Here is a 19,472-nt window from a genome sequence, read left to right on the forward strand (position 1 = left end):
TGTCCTCCACCTTTATATCGGCTTTAGTTTTGTCTTTGATATAAGCCGAGATATCAATCTCTGAAGTATCAGGGGCAAGCCGAGAAACAAATATATGTTTCGATGGAGGAATCACCTGTAAGGGTTTTGGTGTCGCGGGTACGAGAACAGCAGCATCAGTCGGTGCCGTTGGTCCGGTCTGTGGAATACCCTTTTGGGAGACTCTGAAGGGGGTTTCGTTTACTAGGACCTGTGGTATCACTTGAAGTTATGCCATGGCGGACATATCAGACAATTGCTCATTATCCCTGAGAAATTCTGACGAATTTTTCTCAGTTCTAGCCCTTGGGGTGGCCAGAGATATAAGCGGCTGCATTAATGTCGGCAGAGCAGGCTGAGGCGAATCAGAAACAGCGGATTTCTTACGCTTAGGGGACTCATTTAGCAGCTGAAGGCCCCTAAATTGGGTGTCAAGCGCACAGTGCTGGTCATTGATTTTACGAAAACCAGTGATCAGCTCTTTAAATCCATTTTTGGTCTGTCTCATGAACGACCTCATTTCGCCTTGCACAGCACGACAATTTTTACAACAATAATGTATCCCAGACCTACGGGAAATGGCATCCGAAACTGAGGCAGTGAATCCGGCACACTTGGCGTGCACGACGTTTTCACATAACCAGCAATGGATGCTAGGCTGGGATGTGGAAATTGTCTTGTTACAAGACTTAATTGCGCAGACAAGTTTAAATTCCATTTTTATACCCTTGCAGAGGGTATTATAATTTTGTTCAAAAGTGTGCAACGCAGTGAAGGAGACATCTCCGACCCTATAAAGTATATATATTCTTGATCAGGATCACCTCCTGAGTTGATATGAGCATGTCCGTCTGTCCGTCTGTCTGTCTGTCCGTTTCTACGCGAACTAGTCTCTCAGTTTTGAAGCTATCGTCTTGAAACTTTGCACACACCCTTCTTTCCTTTGCACGCAGTATATAAGTCGGAACGGCCCGGATCGGCCGACTATATCCTATAGCTGCCATATAACTTATTGATCGGAAATGGTATAACTATGGTGTTTTTAGAGTTACAGAGTTGACACGAGAGCTATTTTTGGCAAACTATTACGACATGCCAAATTTCATAAGGATCGGCCGACTGTATCTTATAGCTGCCATATAATTGAACGATCGGAAATGACCCAACTTTCGAGTTTTTGAAGATAGAAAGCTGAAACTTGGTACAGATTATATTTTTGGCCAGTTGATCCAACCTTTCGTATTTTCATATCAACTTTCGTATTTTTGAAGATAGATGGACTTATTTTAGATTTTTTATTTTAGTTAATTGGTTTTATTATGATGTATTCATGAGGATCGGCCAACTATATCCGATGTTTGCGATATATATCCGGTTTAATAAAAAAATTAATATATAAAAAGTTAAAAAACACAATACCTTGAACCACTGTGCCAAACAAGAAGCCGAAGCGGGAGCTTTGAAATAGTGCAAAAGAGAAATGCAGAAATATAGATAAGCCGGGGAAGAAGCAAAGCTGAGCTATGCTTGGAATTGAAGTTATTCAATTTATTAATTCGACTCCAAATATACCACAGCACTCGCGATACGGTTTAGGCTTTAAGATTGTTAAGATTCACAAGATTTAATTCACAAAGTATGTAAACACCGGTTTACCAATATTTGTCAAAAACGCAGTGCACACAAAAAAAAACACGACCGTTCGCTTGAAAGAAAGAGAGGGAAGCACTTGGGATGGGGCACATCGGAAGCACTTGCAAGAACTCGAAGGACAGGAGCGGCTGTTGCTTCCGCTGCGGAGATACGGACCATAGGGCAGCCACCTGCAAAAAGGACCCTCGATGCTTCTCGTGTGAAGATAAGGGCCGGAAGGATGTGAAGCATCAGACTGGAAGCAGAAGTTGCCCCATGTCAGAGAAAGGAGGTGGACCTAGGACGTCAGGATGCTAGTGCTTCAGCTGAACCTGAACCACTGCAGGGCGGCTCAAGATGTGCTGTCGCAGACTGCGAGGGAGACGAAGATGGACATAGCGCTCCTAAGCGAGCCCCATAGGACTGGTTCAGACAACCGCTGGGCAGTTGACCTATCAGGGAAGGCTGCCATCTGGAGCTGCGGCGTAACCGGCGCGACAATGCACTCAGTGCACAGTGCGGAGGGATTCGTAAGGGCTCGGATAGGTGGGGCATGGCTTAACAGCTGCTACATGGCACCTAGCCTAACCACCAATGAGTTTGAGCGCATGATGGACTGCCTGGGAAATGATATCAGAGGCCGTTCTGACGTCCTGGTAGCAGGGGACTTCAACGCGTGGGCGCAGGACTGGGGCTGCCCGAGGATAAATGCCAGAGGGAGAGTGGTCAGAGAAACCTTAGCCTCACTCGATCTTGTACTGCTGAACGAAGGAAACCAGCACACCTGGTTCAGCAGAGCCAGAGCAGGATCCATCATAGACCTCACGTTCGCAAGCCCCTCGATAGCGACTGGCGCTAACTGGAGGATAAGCGGCAGCTTTACGGCCAGCGACCACGAAGCAATATTGTGCTCAATTGGTAGCCCACAAGAACGACCGAGGGAACCGAATCCACGAGGCTACAGAGTCGATACGCTCCAGGCGAGGAACTTCACTGAGGCAGCGCGCGACATCGGTAACGTCCTACCAAGCGGAGCCAACAAAATGGCCGCTACCGTAGAAACCACGCTCCTGTTTACTGGTGGAGCGTCGAGATAGGCTCCAATCGAGCTGACTGCATGAGAGCAAGGAGGCTTATGCAGCGACGCCTTTGAGGAGAGGCACCTAGCCTTCAAGGACCGACGCAAAGCATTGAAGGTGGCCATCCGAGACAGTAAAAGGAAATGATTCCTGGAGGTATGTGACTCGGCGGAGGAAAATCCATGGGGCAACGCGTACCGGATAGTGGTGAAGAGGCTGCGCGCAGGAACCCAGTCCCCCACGGACCCGAACGTACTAAGGTCCATAGTGAAAACACTGCTCCCAGCCAGGAACCACGTCACCCAGCTTATCAATTCAACACGGCGGACTGGAGCAATACCCTGGCAGCCCCAATTCTATTATGAACATTGTCAGCAGCTACTTCAGCTGCAGAGTGCTACTTATCGACACGGACATGGGCACGGAGTCGGCTTCGCAGACGACGTAGCGTTGATGGTTGTGGCCAAACATAGGGAGGAAGCGGTGAGAGCGGTGAACAAGGCGATTAAAGCAATGGAACAGTGGCTCCAAAATGCAGGACTAAGCTAAGCCCCACAACCTAAGCCCAACCTGAATCGTCGCCGTTTCTAGAACCTTCGCCGTTTCTAGAAGTGGTTGCTCTCATGCAGTCTGCTCGGATGGAGCCAATCTCGACGCTCCACCAGTAAACAGGAGCGTGGTTTCTACGGTAGCGGCCATTTTGTTGGCTCCGCTTGGTAGGACGTTACCGATGTCGCGCGCTGCCTCAGTGAAGTTCCTCGCCTGGAGCGTATCGACTCTGTAGCCTCGTGGATTCGGTTCCCTCGGTCGTTCTTGTGGGCTACCAATTGAGCACAATATTGCTTCGTGGTCGCTGGCCGTAAAGCTGCCGCTTATCCTCCAGTTAGCGCCAGTCGCTATCGAGGGGCTTGCGAACGTGAGGTCTATGATGGATCCTGCTCTGGCTCTGCTGAACCAGGTGTGCTGGTTTCCTTCGTTCAGCAGTACAAGATCGAGTGAGGCTAAGGTTTCTCTGACCACTCTCCCTCTGGCATTTATCCTCGGGCAGCCCCAGTCCTGCGCCCACGCGTTGAAGTCCCCTGCTACCAGGACGTCAGAACGGCCTCTGATATCATTTCCCAGGCAGTCCATCATGCGCTCAAACTCATTGGTGGTTAGGCTAGGTGCCATGTAGCAGCTGTTAAGCCATGCCCCACCTATCCGAGCCCTTACGAATCCCTCCGCACTGTGCACTGAGTGCATTGTCGCGCCGGTTACGCCGCAGCTCCAGATGGCAGCCTTCCCTGATAGGTCAACTGCCCAGCGGTTGTCTGAACCAGTCCTATGGGGCTCGCTTAGGAGCGCTATGTCCATCTTCGTCTCCCTCGCAGTCTGCGACAGCACATCTTGAGCCGCCCTGCAGTGGTTCAGGTTCAGCTGAAGCACTAGCATCCTGACGTCCTAGGTCCACCTCCTTTCTCTGACATGGGGCAACTTCTGCTTCCAGTCTGATGCTTCACATCCTTCCGGCCCTTATCTTCACACGAGAAGCATCGAGGGTCCTTTTTGCAGGTGGCTGCCCTATGGTCCGTGTCTCCGCAGCGGAAGCAACAGCCGCTCCTGTCCTTCGAGTTCTTGCAAGTGCTTCCGATGTGCCCCATCCCAAGTGCTTCCCTCTCTTTCTTTCAAGCGAACGGTCGTGTTTTTTTTTGTGTGCACTGCGTTTTTGACAAATATTGGTAAACCGGTGTTTACATACTTTGTGAATTAAATCTTGTGAATCTTAACAATCTTAAAGCCTAAACCGTATCGCGAGTGCTGTGGTATATTTGGAGTCGAATTAATAAATTGAATAACTTCAATTCCAAGCATAGCTCAGCTTTGCTTCTTCCCCGGCTTATCTATATTTCTGCATTTCTCTTTTGCACTATTTCAAAGCTCCCGCTTCGGCTTCTTGTTTGGCACAGTGGTTCAAGGTATTGTGTTTTTTAACTTTTTATATATTAATTTTTTTATTAAACCGGATATATATCGCAAACATCGGATATAGTTGGCCGATCCTCATGAATACATCATAATAAAACCAATTAACTAAAATAAAAAATCTAAAATAAGTCCATCTATCTTCAAAAATACGAAAGTTGATATGAAAATACGAAAGGTTGGATCAACTGGCCAAAAATATAATCTGTACCAAGTTTCAGCTTTCTATCTTCAAAAACTCGAAAGTTGGGTCATTTCCGATCGTTCAATTATATGGCAGCTATAAGATACAGTCGGCCGATCCTTATGAAATTTGGCATGTCGTAATAGTTTGCCAAAAATAGCTCTCGTGTCAACTCTGTAACTCTAAAAACACCATAGTTATACCATTTCCGATCAATAAGTTATATGGCAGCTATAGGATATAGTCGGCCGATCCGGGCCGTTCCGACTTATATACTGCGTGCAAAGGAAAGAAGGGTGTGTGCAAAGTTTCAAGACGATAGCTTCAAAACTGAGAGACTAGTTCGCGTAGAAACGGACAGACAGACAGACGGACAGACGGACAGACGGACATGCTCATATCAACTCAGGAGGTGATCCTGATCAAGAATATATATACTTTATAGGGTCGGAGATGTCTCCTTCACTGCGTTGCACACTTTTGAACAAAATTATAATACCCTCTGCAAGGGTATAAAAATGGAATTTAAACTTGTCTGCGCAATTAAGTCTTGTAACAAGACAATTTCCACATCCCAGCCTAGCATCCATTGCTGGTTATGTGAAAACGTCGTGCACGCCAAGTGTGCCGGATTCACTGCCTCAGTTTCGGATGCCATTTCCCGTAGGTCTGGGATACATTATTGTTGTGAAAATTGTCGTGCTGTGCAAGGCGAAATGAGGTCGTTCATGAGACAGACCAAAAATGGATTTAAAGAGCTGATCACTGGTTTTCGTAAAATCAATGACCAGCACTGTGCGCTTGACACCCAATTTAGGGGCCTTCAGCTGCTAAATGAGTCCCCTAAGCGTAAGAAACCCGCTGTTTCTGATTCGCCTCAGCCTGCTCTGCCGACATTAATGCAGCCGCTTATATCTCTGGCCACCCCAAGGGCTAGAACTGAGAAAAATTCGTCAGAATTTCTCTGGGATAATGAGCAATTGTCTGATATGTCCGCCACGGCATCCCTTCAAGTGATGCCACAGATCCTAGGGAACGAAAACCCCATTAGAGTCACCCAAAAGGGTATTCCACAGTCTGGACCACCGGCACCGACTGATGCTGCAGTTCTCGTACCTGCGACACCAAAACCCTTACAGGTGATTCCTCCATCGAAACATATATTCTCGGCTATTCTCGGCTTGCCCTTGATACTTCAGAGATTGATATCTCGGCTTATATCAAAGCCAAAACTAAAGCCAATATAAACGTGGAGGACACACAAAAATTTAACTATAAATATACAAGGCGCACGTCTTCTTTCAAGATTCGTGTGCCCGCGCTGATGTTCAAGACGATTTGTTCTCCTAGTTTTTGGCCAGAGAATCTTTTTGTCCAAGAACATCAGCCTAGTTCCGTGAAAAAAAAAGTTAATAAACCAGTGGGAGTGAGACTTCCCAATATCGGAACCACTGACCAACCCTCCACCTATTCTTTGGCCACTAACCCAAGAAACTAGTTTCCCCACTAACTCTTACCTATCAGAATACTAGGGGGCTACGTAGCAAACTCCCCAAGCTATATTCTGATAGTTCTTTCTTTGCATCCCATATAATAGCATTTACAGAAACTTAGTTAAATCCGGAGATCTTTAGATCCGAAGTTTTTCCAAGTAAATACACCACTTTTAGACGGGATCGATCTCAGCGAAGAGGAAGTGAAGTCCTCATTTCGGTAGACTCTACTTTTGCTTCTGAAGTGGTGAAATCCCAAGAGTTTGGTGACATAGAATTTATTTGCGTTAAAATCACTATGTCCGTGAAAGCTATGTCTGAACCGCCCACATATTGGCAGCATTTGTCCGCTATTCGACACGTCTTTAATCTTATGACGGATCGTGACCAACTTGTAGCGGTGAGCGACTTTAATATCCCAGAATTAAAGTGGTCCAACGTCGATAACTCACCGTCTTTGTAACTTATCACTCACCATGACTTCACCGCGGGCATGTTTGACATGTCCCTAAGTCAGATTAACCATGTTAGAAATTCGTTAGGCTTTTAGACTTATGTTTTGTATCTGATCCTGATGGTACCGCTCTCTCCAGAGCTTTTCCCCTTTCAACCCCAGAGGATCCATATCACCCCACGCTGGAGGTCTCTATCGAAACTATTCCTGGTATCGATCAGATGTCTCTATGCGTGGCAAATAAGATTCGCTGCTTCCGTAAAGCTGATTTTCAGAAACTTAATAGCCTTATCGATACATACGACTGGTCCGATATTCTGGCATGCATGATCTTAACGTCACTTTAGAAAAATTTTACTTTACTTTTAATCAATTTTTTTACTCCTGTGTGCCATGGAATAATCCGTCCGCTTCAAAAAATCCTCCTTGGTATACAAGGTGCCTCACTAACCTAAAAAATATTTAAAATCGGCTCTTACTAAAATACAAAAAAACCTGTAGTAGTGTTGATTTTTCAAGATACCTATTAGCTCGGTCGAATTTTACCGTGCATAACGCGGAATGTTATAGGAATTATATTGACCGCTGCCGGATTCAATTTACTCAGGATCCAAAGCAGTTTTTTAATTTTGTAAACAATAAGCGTAAACACGTATCTTTTTCACCCCTGCTTACGTTTGAAAATTCCTCTGCGACCTCTGATCAGGCCACTGCCGATCTATTGGCAGAATTTTTTCAACAACTTATTCTCCGCCTAACTTGACAGATCAGTCTTACGCATATAACATCCAAGCAGCAAATCTTATTTTCTGTCCGTTTTTTTCTGAGAACAACTTATTATCTGGTCTTTTAAGGGTAAAACCCATTTATTCGCCAGGCCCCGACGGAGTACCAGGCTGTGTGCTAAAATACAGCGCCAGGGCTCTGTGCAAACCTCTTCTAAGACTTTTCAACTTATCTTTGGAAACCTCGATTTTTCCTCTTAAGTGAAAGGAATCATTTCTAATTCCCCTACATAAAAAGGGGAACAAGTTCGAGGCTGCCAACTACAGAGGCATCTCTAAGTTGTCGGCAATTCCAAAGTTATTTGAAAAATTAATTACCCCTCATTTGCAACACCTTTGCTCTTCGATTATAACTCCTTGTCAGCATGGCTTTATTAAGCGTTGCTCCACCACCACAAACTTATTGGAGTTGACATTCTTTGTCATAGATGGTTTTTGTAAGGGATATCAAACCGTTGTAATTTACACAGACTTCAGCAAAGCATTTGATTCAGTTAATCACTCACTCTTGTTGAGTAAACTGAATATGCTGGGTTTTCCTAAAGACCTCTTAACGTGGATCTCCAGCTACCTAGGTGGAAGGACACAAAGAGTCTTATTTAAAAACATACAGTCCCGTCTGGTCCGTGCTACATCCGGCGTCCCTCAAGGAAGTCATCATCTGTTTATAAACGACTTGCCCCCTGCTTTAACGAACTCTCTAGTTCTGCAGATGATGTAAAGCTTTGTCTTCAGTACAAATCAATCTCTGCTCAATGCAGTCTTCAGTCTGACCTTGATAACTTTCAAAAATGGTGTGTCGGGCCAAGCAGCAAGCAACTAATTTAAACACAACAATTAATTAGTAACTGATGTTTTGTTGGTCGCAAGCCGACTCTCTTTCGGCCGCTCGGCTTTGCTACTTCGGCGTTTATAGTTAGCGAGCATCCGCTCAGCCTATTCTGCAAGGTTAGCGCCACTCTCGTTCGTCTTCTTACTGCGCTCGCATCCTAAATTGGATTTCAAATATTGTTCATAAATCCTAATTTCATATGCGGCCTGAATAAAGTTTATAACGTTGAAATTAATTAAATTCTGATTTTTTATTTAAGGCATCGAAAACTCTCGATGACCAAACATTGGTGACCCCGAGGTGATCGTTAATATATTTATATACACATAAACAAATTACTAAAACAAAAACAAAACAATTTTGTAAACAGTGTTATGTGAAAAATTATCATACGTGGCTAATAAGTTTATTTACAATAATAAACAAATTATAATATATTATTATATTATACATACATACAGGCATAAACATAAACGTTAGTTCACAAGCACACATACATATTTACGATCCACAACGCAAGTGCATTCGCCCGCGCATAGACTTCATACAAACATACGATCCACAACGCAAGTGCATTCGCTTGCTTATAGCTTCATACATATATACATTCCACAATTCCGCTACGGTTCTGAGCGCACAGTGGGACAGATCGTGTTCGCCGCGAGCAAATAAAATTTATTTCGGGTTGTTCGGAACTCAATATAATAAATCATGAACTCCAGCGGCGCCGTCACAGGAGTACCCACTCCAACCCGGAGTGCTATTTTAAAGTGCAAGGCCCTGGGTATTCTCCAGGACTTACAGAGGATCCAAGGAGCTCTTCAGCCTATTTCCAAGGTGGATGATGCCATGCTACACGTGCGACATGGTCAGATAGCCACCATGTTCAGCGACTTCAAGGCCATCCACGGGGAGCTCGAGGATTTGGACATTTTGCAGATCAGCAGTGACCTTCGATGGACTGTTTCGGAGCTCGTAGCGACGATGCAGGCGGAAATTGAGCACGAGACGACCCTTCGCTCATCTCGAATTGCTGCCCACTCCACCCTTGCCAACGGAATGTCCACCATGCAGGCTGACCCAGGGTTAGGTCAAAGTTTTCAAGTGCTGCCTCCTTTGCCGCTCCCTACGTTCAGCGGTGGATACTCGGAATGGGCTGAATTTTACTCGATCTTCTCTACCATCGTCGGCAGTAATCCTCGTATTAATAAGGTGGAAAAGTTGCAAAGGTTGCGATCTTGCCTTCGGGAGTCTGCTTTCGAAGCAGTTCGTTCCTTGGAAGTCTCCGACGAGAACTATGATGTTGCGCTGAATTTATTGGAGAAACGATTTAATAACCGTCGCTTAATATTTCAGGTACACGTGAACGAGATTCTGGGCCTCAGTCTGTTGGAAAGTGGCTCAATAGCAGCGCTTCGAAGTCTTTCGGACAAATTTAATGCCCATATGCGAGCCTTACAGAATTTGGGTACTTCAGTTCAGATCGCCAGCTGCATCATCGTCCAAGTTCTGCTTCAAAGGTTGGACCCAGCTACCCAGGCCAAGTGGGAGGAGAGTCAAAACTCCTCAGGTTCAGACGCCATCCCTACTTGGGAGTCGATGGCCGAATTTTTGGAGCAGCGGTGTAGGACGCTGGAGGCTATGGACGTGGCCATGGCTGCATACGCCCCGGGCGCTCATGTGGGAAAGCGTCGAGGTGCAAATAATAGTAGATCATCCTTTATTGTTACTAATTCGCTTCCCTCTACCTGTGCTCTATGCGGTGGATGGTCCCATATAACGTCTGCATGCCCCCGATTTCTATCAATGCCCCCTGAGATTCGCTTTGGTGAGGCCAGGCGACTCGGTCTTTGTCGGAAGTGTCTGCAAACTGGCCATTACATGCGTGAGTGCCTCGCTGCTAGTTGTCGCAGTTGTGGAAGGAGGCATCACAGCCTGCTGCATTTCCTGCTGCCGCCGGCATCTAGCGGCCAGCCTTTGGTTGGTCCTCCCACGTCAGCCGAGGTCGCCGAGCCTGCAGCCTCTTCGCCGTCAACTGCTAATGCACTAGTTGCTCAAGGTCACAGCGGCGATATATCGTTGCTTGCTACAGCGAACATTTTTGTTCGTAGTCGCGCTGGATCCCTTGTTCCATGCCGAGCTCTGTTGGATTCTGGATCTCAGGTGCACGTGATCACTTCCCGGCTGGCAAGTCAGCTGCAGCTCCGGAGGTACAAATCATTCATGGCGGTGTCTGGTATTGGAGATACCGGCTTTGCGACAGATGGATTCTCTGTTGATGTTCTCCTACGTTCCCACAGTTCCGAGTACTCGGCCCTGGTTAACGCCGTCATCGCCGCCAATATCACGGACCTGCAGCCTAGCTTCAGTTTGGATGTCTCCAGCTGGAATATTCCTGGCAATCTTTCTTTGGCTGATCCTGAATTTTTCCGCCCACAGCGCATCGACCTTCTTATCGGAGCCAGTCTGTTTTATGAGCTGTTGTGTGTTGGGCAAATTAAGCTCTCAGCCGGCCTGCCATTGCTGCAGAAAACTCAACTTGGATGGGTCGTGTGTGGAGGCGGTTCACATGTCCAGAGAAGATCACTCGTTTCCACTGCCCACAAGGATGTTCCGGAGAGCGCAACAATGCTGGATGATCAGCTGGATTCTTTGCTCCGCCGGTTTTGGGAAATCGAAGACTGCTCCGAGCCTATTGTGAAGCGGACGAAGGAAGAGCTAGATTGCGATGCGCATTTCGTGCAACATGTTGCTCGGCTGGATTCCGGCGCTTACGCTGTGCGGCTTCCGTTAAAATGCGGCTCTAAGCTGCTGGGAGAGTCGTACCCCCAAGCCGTTCGACGATTTCTTTCCCTCGAAAGGAAGCTCTGTCGCCGTCCTCAATTAAAGGAGCAATATGCTGCCTTCATAAAGGAGTATCTGGAGTTGGGTCACATGTCTCCAGTCCCTTCTGATGCGAGCGTCACTGGTCAATACTTTCTTCCACACCATTATGTTTTAAAAGAGGACAGTGCAACAACCAAGCTCAGGGTTGTCTTTGATGGATCTGCTGTCACAACTTCTCGATATTCATTGAATGACGTGTTGATGTCTGGCCCAGTTATTCAGCCAAAGTTACTGCATATTCTGTTAAGGTTCCGATGCCATCGGGTGGCCATTACTGGAGATATTTGTAAAATTTATCGTTGCGTCAGGGTTTTTCCTGAGGACAGCTATCTTCAGTGTATTCTTTGGTTGATGTTTGATATATTTGATAAGTTGATATTTCTACCAAGTACCATTTCCGATCGTTCATTTATATGTCAGCTATGGGATATAGTCGGCCGATCCTAATGAAATTTGGTAGGTTGGATCAACTGGCCAAAAATATAATCTGTACCAAGTTTCAGCTTTCTATCTTCAAAAACACGAAAGTTGGGTCATTTCCGATCGTTCAGTTATATCCTTATGAAATTTGGCATGTCGTAATGGTTTGCCAAAAATAGCTCTCGTGTCAACTCTGTAACTCTAAAAACACAAAAGTTATACCATTTCCGATCAATCAGTTATATGGCAGCTATAGAATATAGTCGGCCGATCCGGGCCGTTCCGACTTATATACTGCGTGCAAAGGAAAGAAGGGTGTGTGCAAAGTTTCAAGACAATAGCTTCAAAACTGAGAGACTAGTTCGCGTAGAAACGGACAGACAGACAGACGGACAGACAGACGGACATGCTCATATCAACTCAGGAGGTGATCCTGATCAAGAATATATATACTTTATAGGGTCGGAGATGTCTCCTTCACTGCGTTGCACACTTTTAGACAAAATTATAATACCATATAATATATATAATATTATAATACAAGGGTATAAAAATGGAATTTAAACTTGTCTGCAAAATTAAGTCTTGTAACAAGACAATTTCCACATCCCAGCCTAGCATCCATTGCTGGTTATGTGAAAACGTCGTGCACGCCAAGTGTGCCGGATTCACTGCCTTAGTTTCGGATGCCATTTCCCGTAGGTCTGGGATACATTATTGTTGTGAAAATTGTCGTGCTGTGCAAGGCGAAATGAGGTCGTTCATGAGACAGACCAAAAATGGATTTAAAGAGCTGATCACTGGTTTTCGTAAAATCAATGACCAGCACTGTGCGCTTGACACCCAATTTAGGGGCCTTCAGCTGCTAAATGAGTCCCCTAAGCGTAAGAAATCCGCTGTTTCTGATTCGCCTCAGCCTGCTCTGCCGACATTAATGCAGCCGCTTATATCTCTGGCCACCCCAAGGGCTAGAACTGAGAAAAATTCGTCAGAATTTCTCTGGGATAATGAGCAATTGTCTGATATGTCCGCCACGGCATCCCTTCAAGTGATGCCACAGGTCCTAGGGAACGAAAACCCCATTAGAGTCACCCAAAAGGGTATTCCACAGTCTGGACCACCGGCACCGACTGATGCTGCAGTTCTCGTACCTGCGACACCAAAACCCTTACAGGTGATTCCTCCATCGAAACATATATTTGTTTCTCGGCTTGCCCCTGATACTTCAGAGATTGATATCTCGGCTTATATCAAAGCCAAAACTAAAGCCAATATAAAGGTGGAGGACACACAAAAATTTAAATATAATTATACAAGGCTCACGTCTTCTTTCAAGATTCGTGTGCCCGCGCTGATGTTCAAGACGATTTGTTCTCCCAGTTTTTGGCCAGAGAATCTTTTCCAAGAACATCAGCCTAGTTCCGTGAAAAAAAAAGTTAATAAACCAGTGGGAGTGAGACTTCCCAATATCGGAACCACTGACCAACCCTCCACCTCTTCTTTGGACACTAACCCAAACAACTAGTTTCCTCACTAACTCTTACCTATCAGAATACTAGGGGGCTACGTAGCAAACTCCCCAAGCTATATTCTGATAGTTCTTTCTTTGCATCCCATATAATAGCATTTACAGAAACTTGGTTAAATCCGGAGATCTTTAGATCCGAAGTTTTTCCAAGTAAGTACACCACTTTTAGACGGGATCGATCTCAGCGAAGAGGAAGTGAAGTCCTCATTTCGGTAGACTCTACTTTTGCTTCTGAAGTGATGAAATCCCAAGAGTTTGGTGACATAGAATTTATTTGCGTTAAAATCACTATGTCCGTGAAAGCTATGTCTGAACCACCCACATATTGGCAGCATTTGTCCGCTATTCGACACGTCTTTAATCTTATGACGGATCGTGACCAACTTGTAGCGGTGGGCGACTTTAATATCCCAGAATTAAAGTGGTCCGACGTCGATAACTCACCATCTTTGTCACTTATAACTTACCATGACTTCACCGCGGGCATGTTTGACATGTACTTAGGTCAGATCAATCAATCATGTTAGAAATTCGCTAGGTCGGCTCTTAGACTTATGTTTTGTATCTGATCCTGATGGTACTGCTCTCTCCAGAGCTTTTCCCCTTTCAACCCCAGAGGATCCATATCACCCCACGATGGAGGTCTCATTCGAAACCACTCCTGGTATCGATCAGATGTCTCCTAGCGTGGTAAATAAGATTCGCTGTTTCCGTAAAGAAGATTTTCAGAAACTTAATAGCCTTATCGATACATTTGACTGGTTTGATATTCTGGCGTGCACTGATCTTAATGTCACTTTAGACAAAATTTTATTTTACTTTAAATACATTTTTTGACTCATGTGTGGCTTGGAAATATCCGGCCGCTTCAACAAATCCTCCTTGGTATACAAGGTGCCTCACTAACCTAAAAAATAAAAAAAATAAACTTTTACTTAAATATAAAAAACACCTGTAGTAGTGTTGATTTCTCAAGATACCTACTAGCTCGGTCGAATTTTACCGTGCATAACGCTGAATGTTATAGGAATTATATTGACCGCTGCCGGATTCAATTTTCTCAGGATTCAAAGCAGTTATATAATTTTGTAAACACTAAGCGTAAACACGTATCTTTTTCACCCCTGCTTACGTTTGAAAATTCCTCTGCGACCTCTGATCAGGCCATTGCCGATCTATTGGCAGAATTTTTTCAACATCTTATTCTCCGCCTAATTTGACAGATCAGTCTTACGCATATAACATCCAAGCAGCAAATCTTATTTTCTGTCCGTTTTTTTCTGAGAACAACTTATTATCTGGTCTTTTAAGGGTAAAACCCATTTATTCGCCAGGCCCCGACGGAGTACCAGGCTGTGTGCTAAAATACTGCGCCAGGGCTCTGTGCAAACCTCTTCTAAGACTTTTCAACTTATCTTTGGAAACCTCGATTTTTCCTCTTAAGTGAAAGGAATCATTCATAATTCCCCTACATAAAAAAGGGAAAGAGTCCGAGGCTGCCAACTACAGAGGCATCTCTAAGTTGTCGGCAATTCCAAAATTATTTGAAAAATTAATTACCCCTCATTTGCAACACCTTTGCTCTTCGATTATCACTCCTTGTCAGCATGGCTTTATTAAGCGTCGCTCCACCACCACAAACTTATTGGAGCTGACATCCTTTGTCATAGATGGCTTTTGTAAGGGATATCAAACCGATGTAATTTACACAGACTTCAGCAAAGCATTTGATTCAGTTGAGTGTTGTTGAGTAAACTGAATATGCTGGGTTTTCCCAAAGACCTCTTAACGTGGATCTCCAGCTACTTAGATGGAAGGACACAAAGAGTCTTATTTAAAAACATACAGTCCCGTCTGGTCCTTGCTACATCTGACGTCCCTCAAGGAAGTCATCTTGGCACGTTATTATTTACGCTTTTTGTAAACGACTTGCCCCCTGCTTTAACGATCTCTCTAGTTCTTATGTATGCAGATGATGTAAAGCTTTGTCTTCAGTACAAATCCATCTCTGCCCAATGCAGTCTTCAGTCTGACCATGATATTTTCAAAAATGGTGTTTGGCTAATGATCTAAAACTAAATGGATCAAAATGCAAACATATGTCTTTTTATCGTTCTTGCCCTCTGCAAGCTACTTATTCTATTAATGGGATTGCCTTGGAAAATTAACCCAGGTTAATGATCTCGGCATCCTATTAGACATCAAACTTAAATTTGCCGACCATATTTCCTTAATGGTTAATAAGGCTAAAGGAGTCCTTGGTTTTATCAAAAGGTGGTCAAAAGAATTTAATGACCCCTATGTAACCAAAACATTATTTATTTCCTATGTCCGTCCTATACTAGAGTACGGTTCATGTGTCTGGAGTCCCCAATATGGAGTACATAAGGACCGCATAGAATCCGTACAAAAGAACTTTTTAATATTCGCATTTAGAGGTCTATACTGGGATGCAAATCTTCAGCTTCCATCCTACAGTACCAGCCTTTACTTATAAACTTACCTAGCTTAACAAATCGTAGGACAATGCTCGGTGTAGTTTTTCTGCATAACCTTATTAACGGGGATGTAGATAGCCAGAATTTACCAACACGCTTAATATTTAACATTCCTATTAGAAGGACTCGAAACTTTAGTTCTCTGTTCCTTAGCCATTGTAGTTCGACATATGTACTGCACGACCCTTTTAAGGTATTATGTTCGAACTACAATGGTCTCTACTCTATTACATCTCTTTCCTGCCCCTCTAATTTAAAATATAGAATTTTAAATTTCCTTACTAACTCCTCTTAGCTTAACAAATTTCAAATAGCTTAATATGTACTAACAAATCGTTTCTCGAGCGCCCCTCGGTCGTCTGGGCCTCTAAGCTTTATGATGAATACAGGAATGCTAGCTGATGCTCTTATTGATGCACAAGCCATTTCCATTTCTAGGCTTGGCCTTCGTCCATTCAGTCCTTCCCTTGCTTGCTTCGCCGTCGCTTCCTTTGTCGGCAGCCGGGTGTACAACAGCTGGTTTGGGCCTTGGCGCCGTGTTGGCCTTTGCTTCTTTGGCCCCCGAGTCCCTCGCAGTAATTTTCCGGTGTGCACTCCAGGGGCTCGTGCTGTTCGGGATGCTGCCGGTCTGCACAGCCTGGTCCTGGGCTCAGACCTCCGTCGGAAGGGTCTGCTGCTCCTTCTCCACGGTTTTGATGCCGGCTCTCTCGCATCTGGGGCACACTGGCTTGGGCATGATGACCGGTCGCGCATGGTCCTCCGGAACGCTTCCGACCAGAATGGAGTGGATGTCCTTCAGTCTGGTTATCAGGCTCCTTTGCAACGCGGAAATATGTCTCTTATTTTTCTCCGTGACCCACGATAGAAGCTCGTTCACTATTGTGACCAACTCCGTCAGGCATTCTTCGCTTGTTGCCGGCGGGCTGCCAGCCTTATTTTTCTTCGAGGGAGCCGCCCTCTGGTCCTTGTCCGGGCTTACCATCTCCCGTGGCCTCTTTGGCGTATCCTTCTCTACCGCAGCCGGTGCCTGCAAAGCTGCCACCCTGTGACGCAAAAAGCGGCGAGCGCCGATGAGGAAAGTGGATAGAGCATGGGTAATGCATGCTGCGGTTGGGGGGTTTCATCACTGCCTTCCATCGGTGCGCCTGGAATTTCCTCCTGGCGGGAGCGATGGGAGTTATACCGCTCCTGTTCGGTCACCAGAGCCCCTTTTGAGGGTGAACCGCCGTAGCGGAGGGGTTGGCAGTAGGTCAGCTCCATGACCTTCGTCACCTCATGGCAGGCTAGAGTTTTCTAGCCCCTTCCGCACTAGGTTGGTCAAAGGACCTGAGGCAGCAGCCCTGAAAGGTATGCTTTGCCTTGAGTCGCTGGCGCCCTCTAGCGGGCTCCTGCAGTCGCGTCATTGCGACATTGCGACGTTCGGTAGCCCTGGTGCCCTTGGTCCGGACCTAGCGCCCTATACCGGGAGACAATGTTAGGGCGTTCCCCAACACTTCCCACCAGCTGGTTACGATCAGCTGCCATGACCTGCGCAATTCTGGTGGGGGCAGCCACGTTTGCTTAGCTCCTTCAACTCAGGAGAAAGGTGTCGCAAAGAGAATTCCTAGAAGAGAAAGCTCTCTTCGCGCCTCTTACCTCGGCGGTTGGCGGCGCATCCGAATCTTCGGAGGCCATCTGTTGACCTATCCAGGGAGTGTTATGGTTAGCTCGGCAGGTGAGTCCCTCCCCAGCTGTCCGGTCACCCATAACCCACTCCTTTTCTAGATTCTGCAGTGTTTGGGCACGTCACTCGGGAGCGCCCGCGCGGCACGAGCTCTTTCTTCGACCCGCACTTTCAACCCCCATGTGTATATATACGGGTATGTGTATTTGCATATGTATGAGTATGTGTATGTGTATATGTATGACCATACGTGATATGTTTATGAAATTAAAATTGATTATGAAATAAAAAGTTTTAATCTATCTCTGTGTACTAGTTGTTTTTTATTCTTATTATTTGATATTTTTATGTTATCTCTATCTCCTATTTGTTCTACCTTATAAGGACTTGTATATTTAAAATCTAGTTTATGTCCTGTTTCATTATACCCTTGCAGAGGGTATTATAATTTTGTCCAAAAGTGTGCAACGCAGTGAAGGAGACATCTCCGACCCTATAAAGTATATATATTCTTGATCAGGATCACCTCCTGAGTTGATATGAGCATGTCCGTCTGTCCGTCTGTCCGTCTGTCCGTCTGTCCGTCTGTCTGTCCGTCTGTCTGTCTGTCCGTTTCTACGCGAACTAGTCTCTCAGTTTTGAAGCTATCGTCTTGAAACTTTGCACACACCCTTCTTTCCTTTGCACGCAGTATATAAGTCGGAACGGCCCGGATCGGCCGACTATATCCTATAGCTGCCATATAACTGATTGATCGGAAATGGTATAACTTTGGTGTTTTTAGAGTTAGAGAATTCAAATTTGACAAGAGAGCTATTTTTGGCAAACCATTACGACATGCCAAATTTCATAAGGATCGGCCGACTATATCTTATAGCTGCCATATAACTGAACGATCGGAAATGACCCAACTTTCGTGTTTTTGAAGATAGAAAGCTGAAACTTAATACAGATTATATTTTTGGCCAGATGATCCAACCTACCAAATTTCATTAGGATCGGCCGACTATATCCTATAGCTGTCATATAACTGAACGATCGGAAATGACCCAACTTTTGTGTTTTTGAAGATAGAAGTTTGGGACAATTTTAGGTTTCGTTTTTGTATTATAATAAATTGGGAAATATTATCATATTCTCATAAGGATCGGCCAACTATATCCGATGTTTGCGATATATATCCGGTTTTAACTGCAAGGGTATATAAACTTCGGCTCCGCCCGAAGTTAGCTTTCCTTTCTTGTTTTTCAATAAAACCTGATCTCCTATTTTTAAATCCAAATCTAAACTAGTTTTGTCGTAAATAATTTTTTGTTTTAGCTTATGAGCTTCGACCATTAGTCTAGCTCTCTTAAATGCCAGTTCTAATCTAAATTTTGATCCTTTAGCGTAATCTTCTATATTAAAAAAAGGATTATATCTACTATATTAAAATGTTTTGATAGATTTGACCTTTTGCCAAAAACTAATTCATATGGACAATAGTCATGTGCCATAGAGGGTGTTGTATTGAAACAATAGGCGAAGTATTGTAGCCATACTTCCCAATCCGCTTTGTCAACTGAGATGTATGAACAGATAAACTCATTGAGTGTTCTGTGGCTCCGCTCCACGGTACCTACAGTCTGGTGATGATGTGCAGTCGAAGTTATGTTTTCAATATTTAAATTTTTACATAAATTCTCAATAATTGAATTTTTATATTCCGTTCCCATGTCCGTAATGAACGTCTTCATTGGACCGTACTTTAGAATAAAATTTTGAAATATAGCTTTTGCTACTGTATTTGGACTTTTATCTGGTATTGGTATTGCTACTAAGTATTTAGTTAAATCGCAGATGAGTGTTACTGCGTATTCGTTTCCATTATCAGATTTGGGTAGTGGACCAATTGTATCCACAATTACTCTATCGAAAGCCCTTTACGGAGTTTCGGTTATGGTTAATGGGGTCTTAGTGTGTTTAGTCGTTTTAGACTTTTGGCATTTAGGACATTTCTTTATATACTCTTGTATGTCTTTGGACATATTTTTCCAGT

General features: G+C 44.7%; 2 protein-coding genes across 2 annotated transcripts; one reads left to right on the forward strand and one right to left on the reverse strand.

Annotated features, from left to right (window-relative positions):
• Positions 1 to 1,961: 1,961 nt before the first annotated feature.
• On the forward strand, positions 1,962 to 2,747 carry LOC138927780 (uncharacterized). Its single transcript, XM_070283096.1, has one exon. The coding sequence runs from the start codon at positions 1,962 to 1,964 to the stop codon at positions 2,745 to 2,747; it is 786 nt and encodes a 261-aa protein (XP_070139197.1).
• Positions 2,748 to 3,350: 603 nt separating this feature from the next.
• LOC138927781 (uncharacterized) lies at positions 3,351 to 4,160 on the reverse strand. The gene has a single exon (XM_070283097.1). It carries the CDS (start codon positions 4,158 to 4,160, stop codon positions 3,351 to 3,353), a length of 810 nt encoding a protein of 269 aa, XP_070139198.1.
• Positions 4,161 to 19,472: the final 15,312 nt, after the last annotated feature.

This window comes from Drosophila bipectinata, chromosome XR (genome assembly GCF_030179905.1).
Source record: "Drosophila bipectinata strain 14024-0381.07 chromosome XR, DbipHiC1v2, whole genome shotgun sequence".
NCBI lineage: Eukaryota > Metazoa > Arthropoda > Insecta > Diptera > Drosophilidae > Drosophila > Drosophila bipectinata.

Excerpts from the sequence above, each read along its gene's own strand:
- LOC138927781 (XM_070283097.1), bottom strand. The coding sequence starts at position 4,160 with ATGCTAGTGCTTCAGCTGAACCTGAACCACTGCAGGGCGGCTCAAGAT.
- LOC138927780 (XM_070283096.1), top strand. The coding sequence starts at position 1,962 with ATGCTAGTGCTTCAGCTGAACCTGAACCACTGCAGGGCGGCTCAAGAT.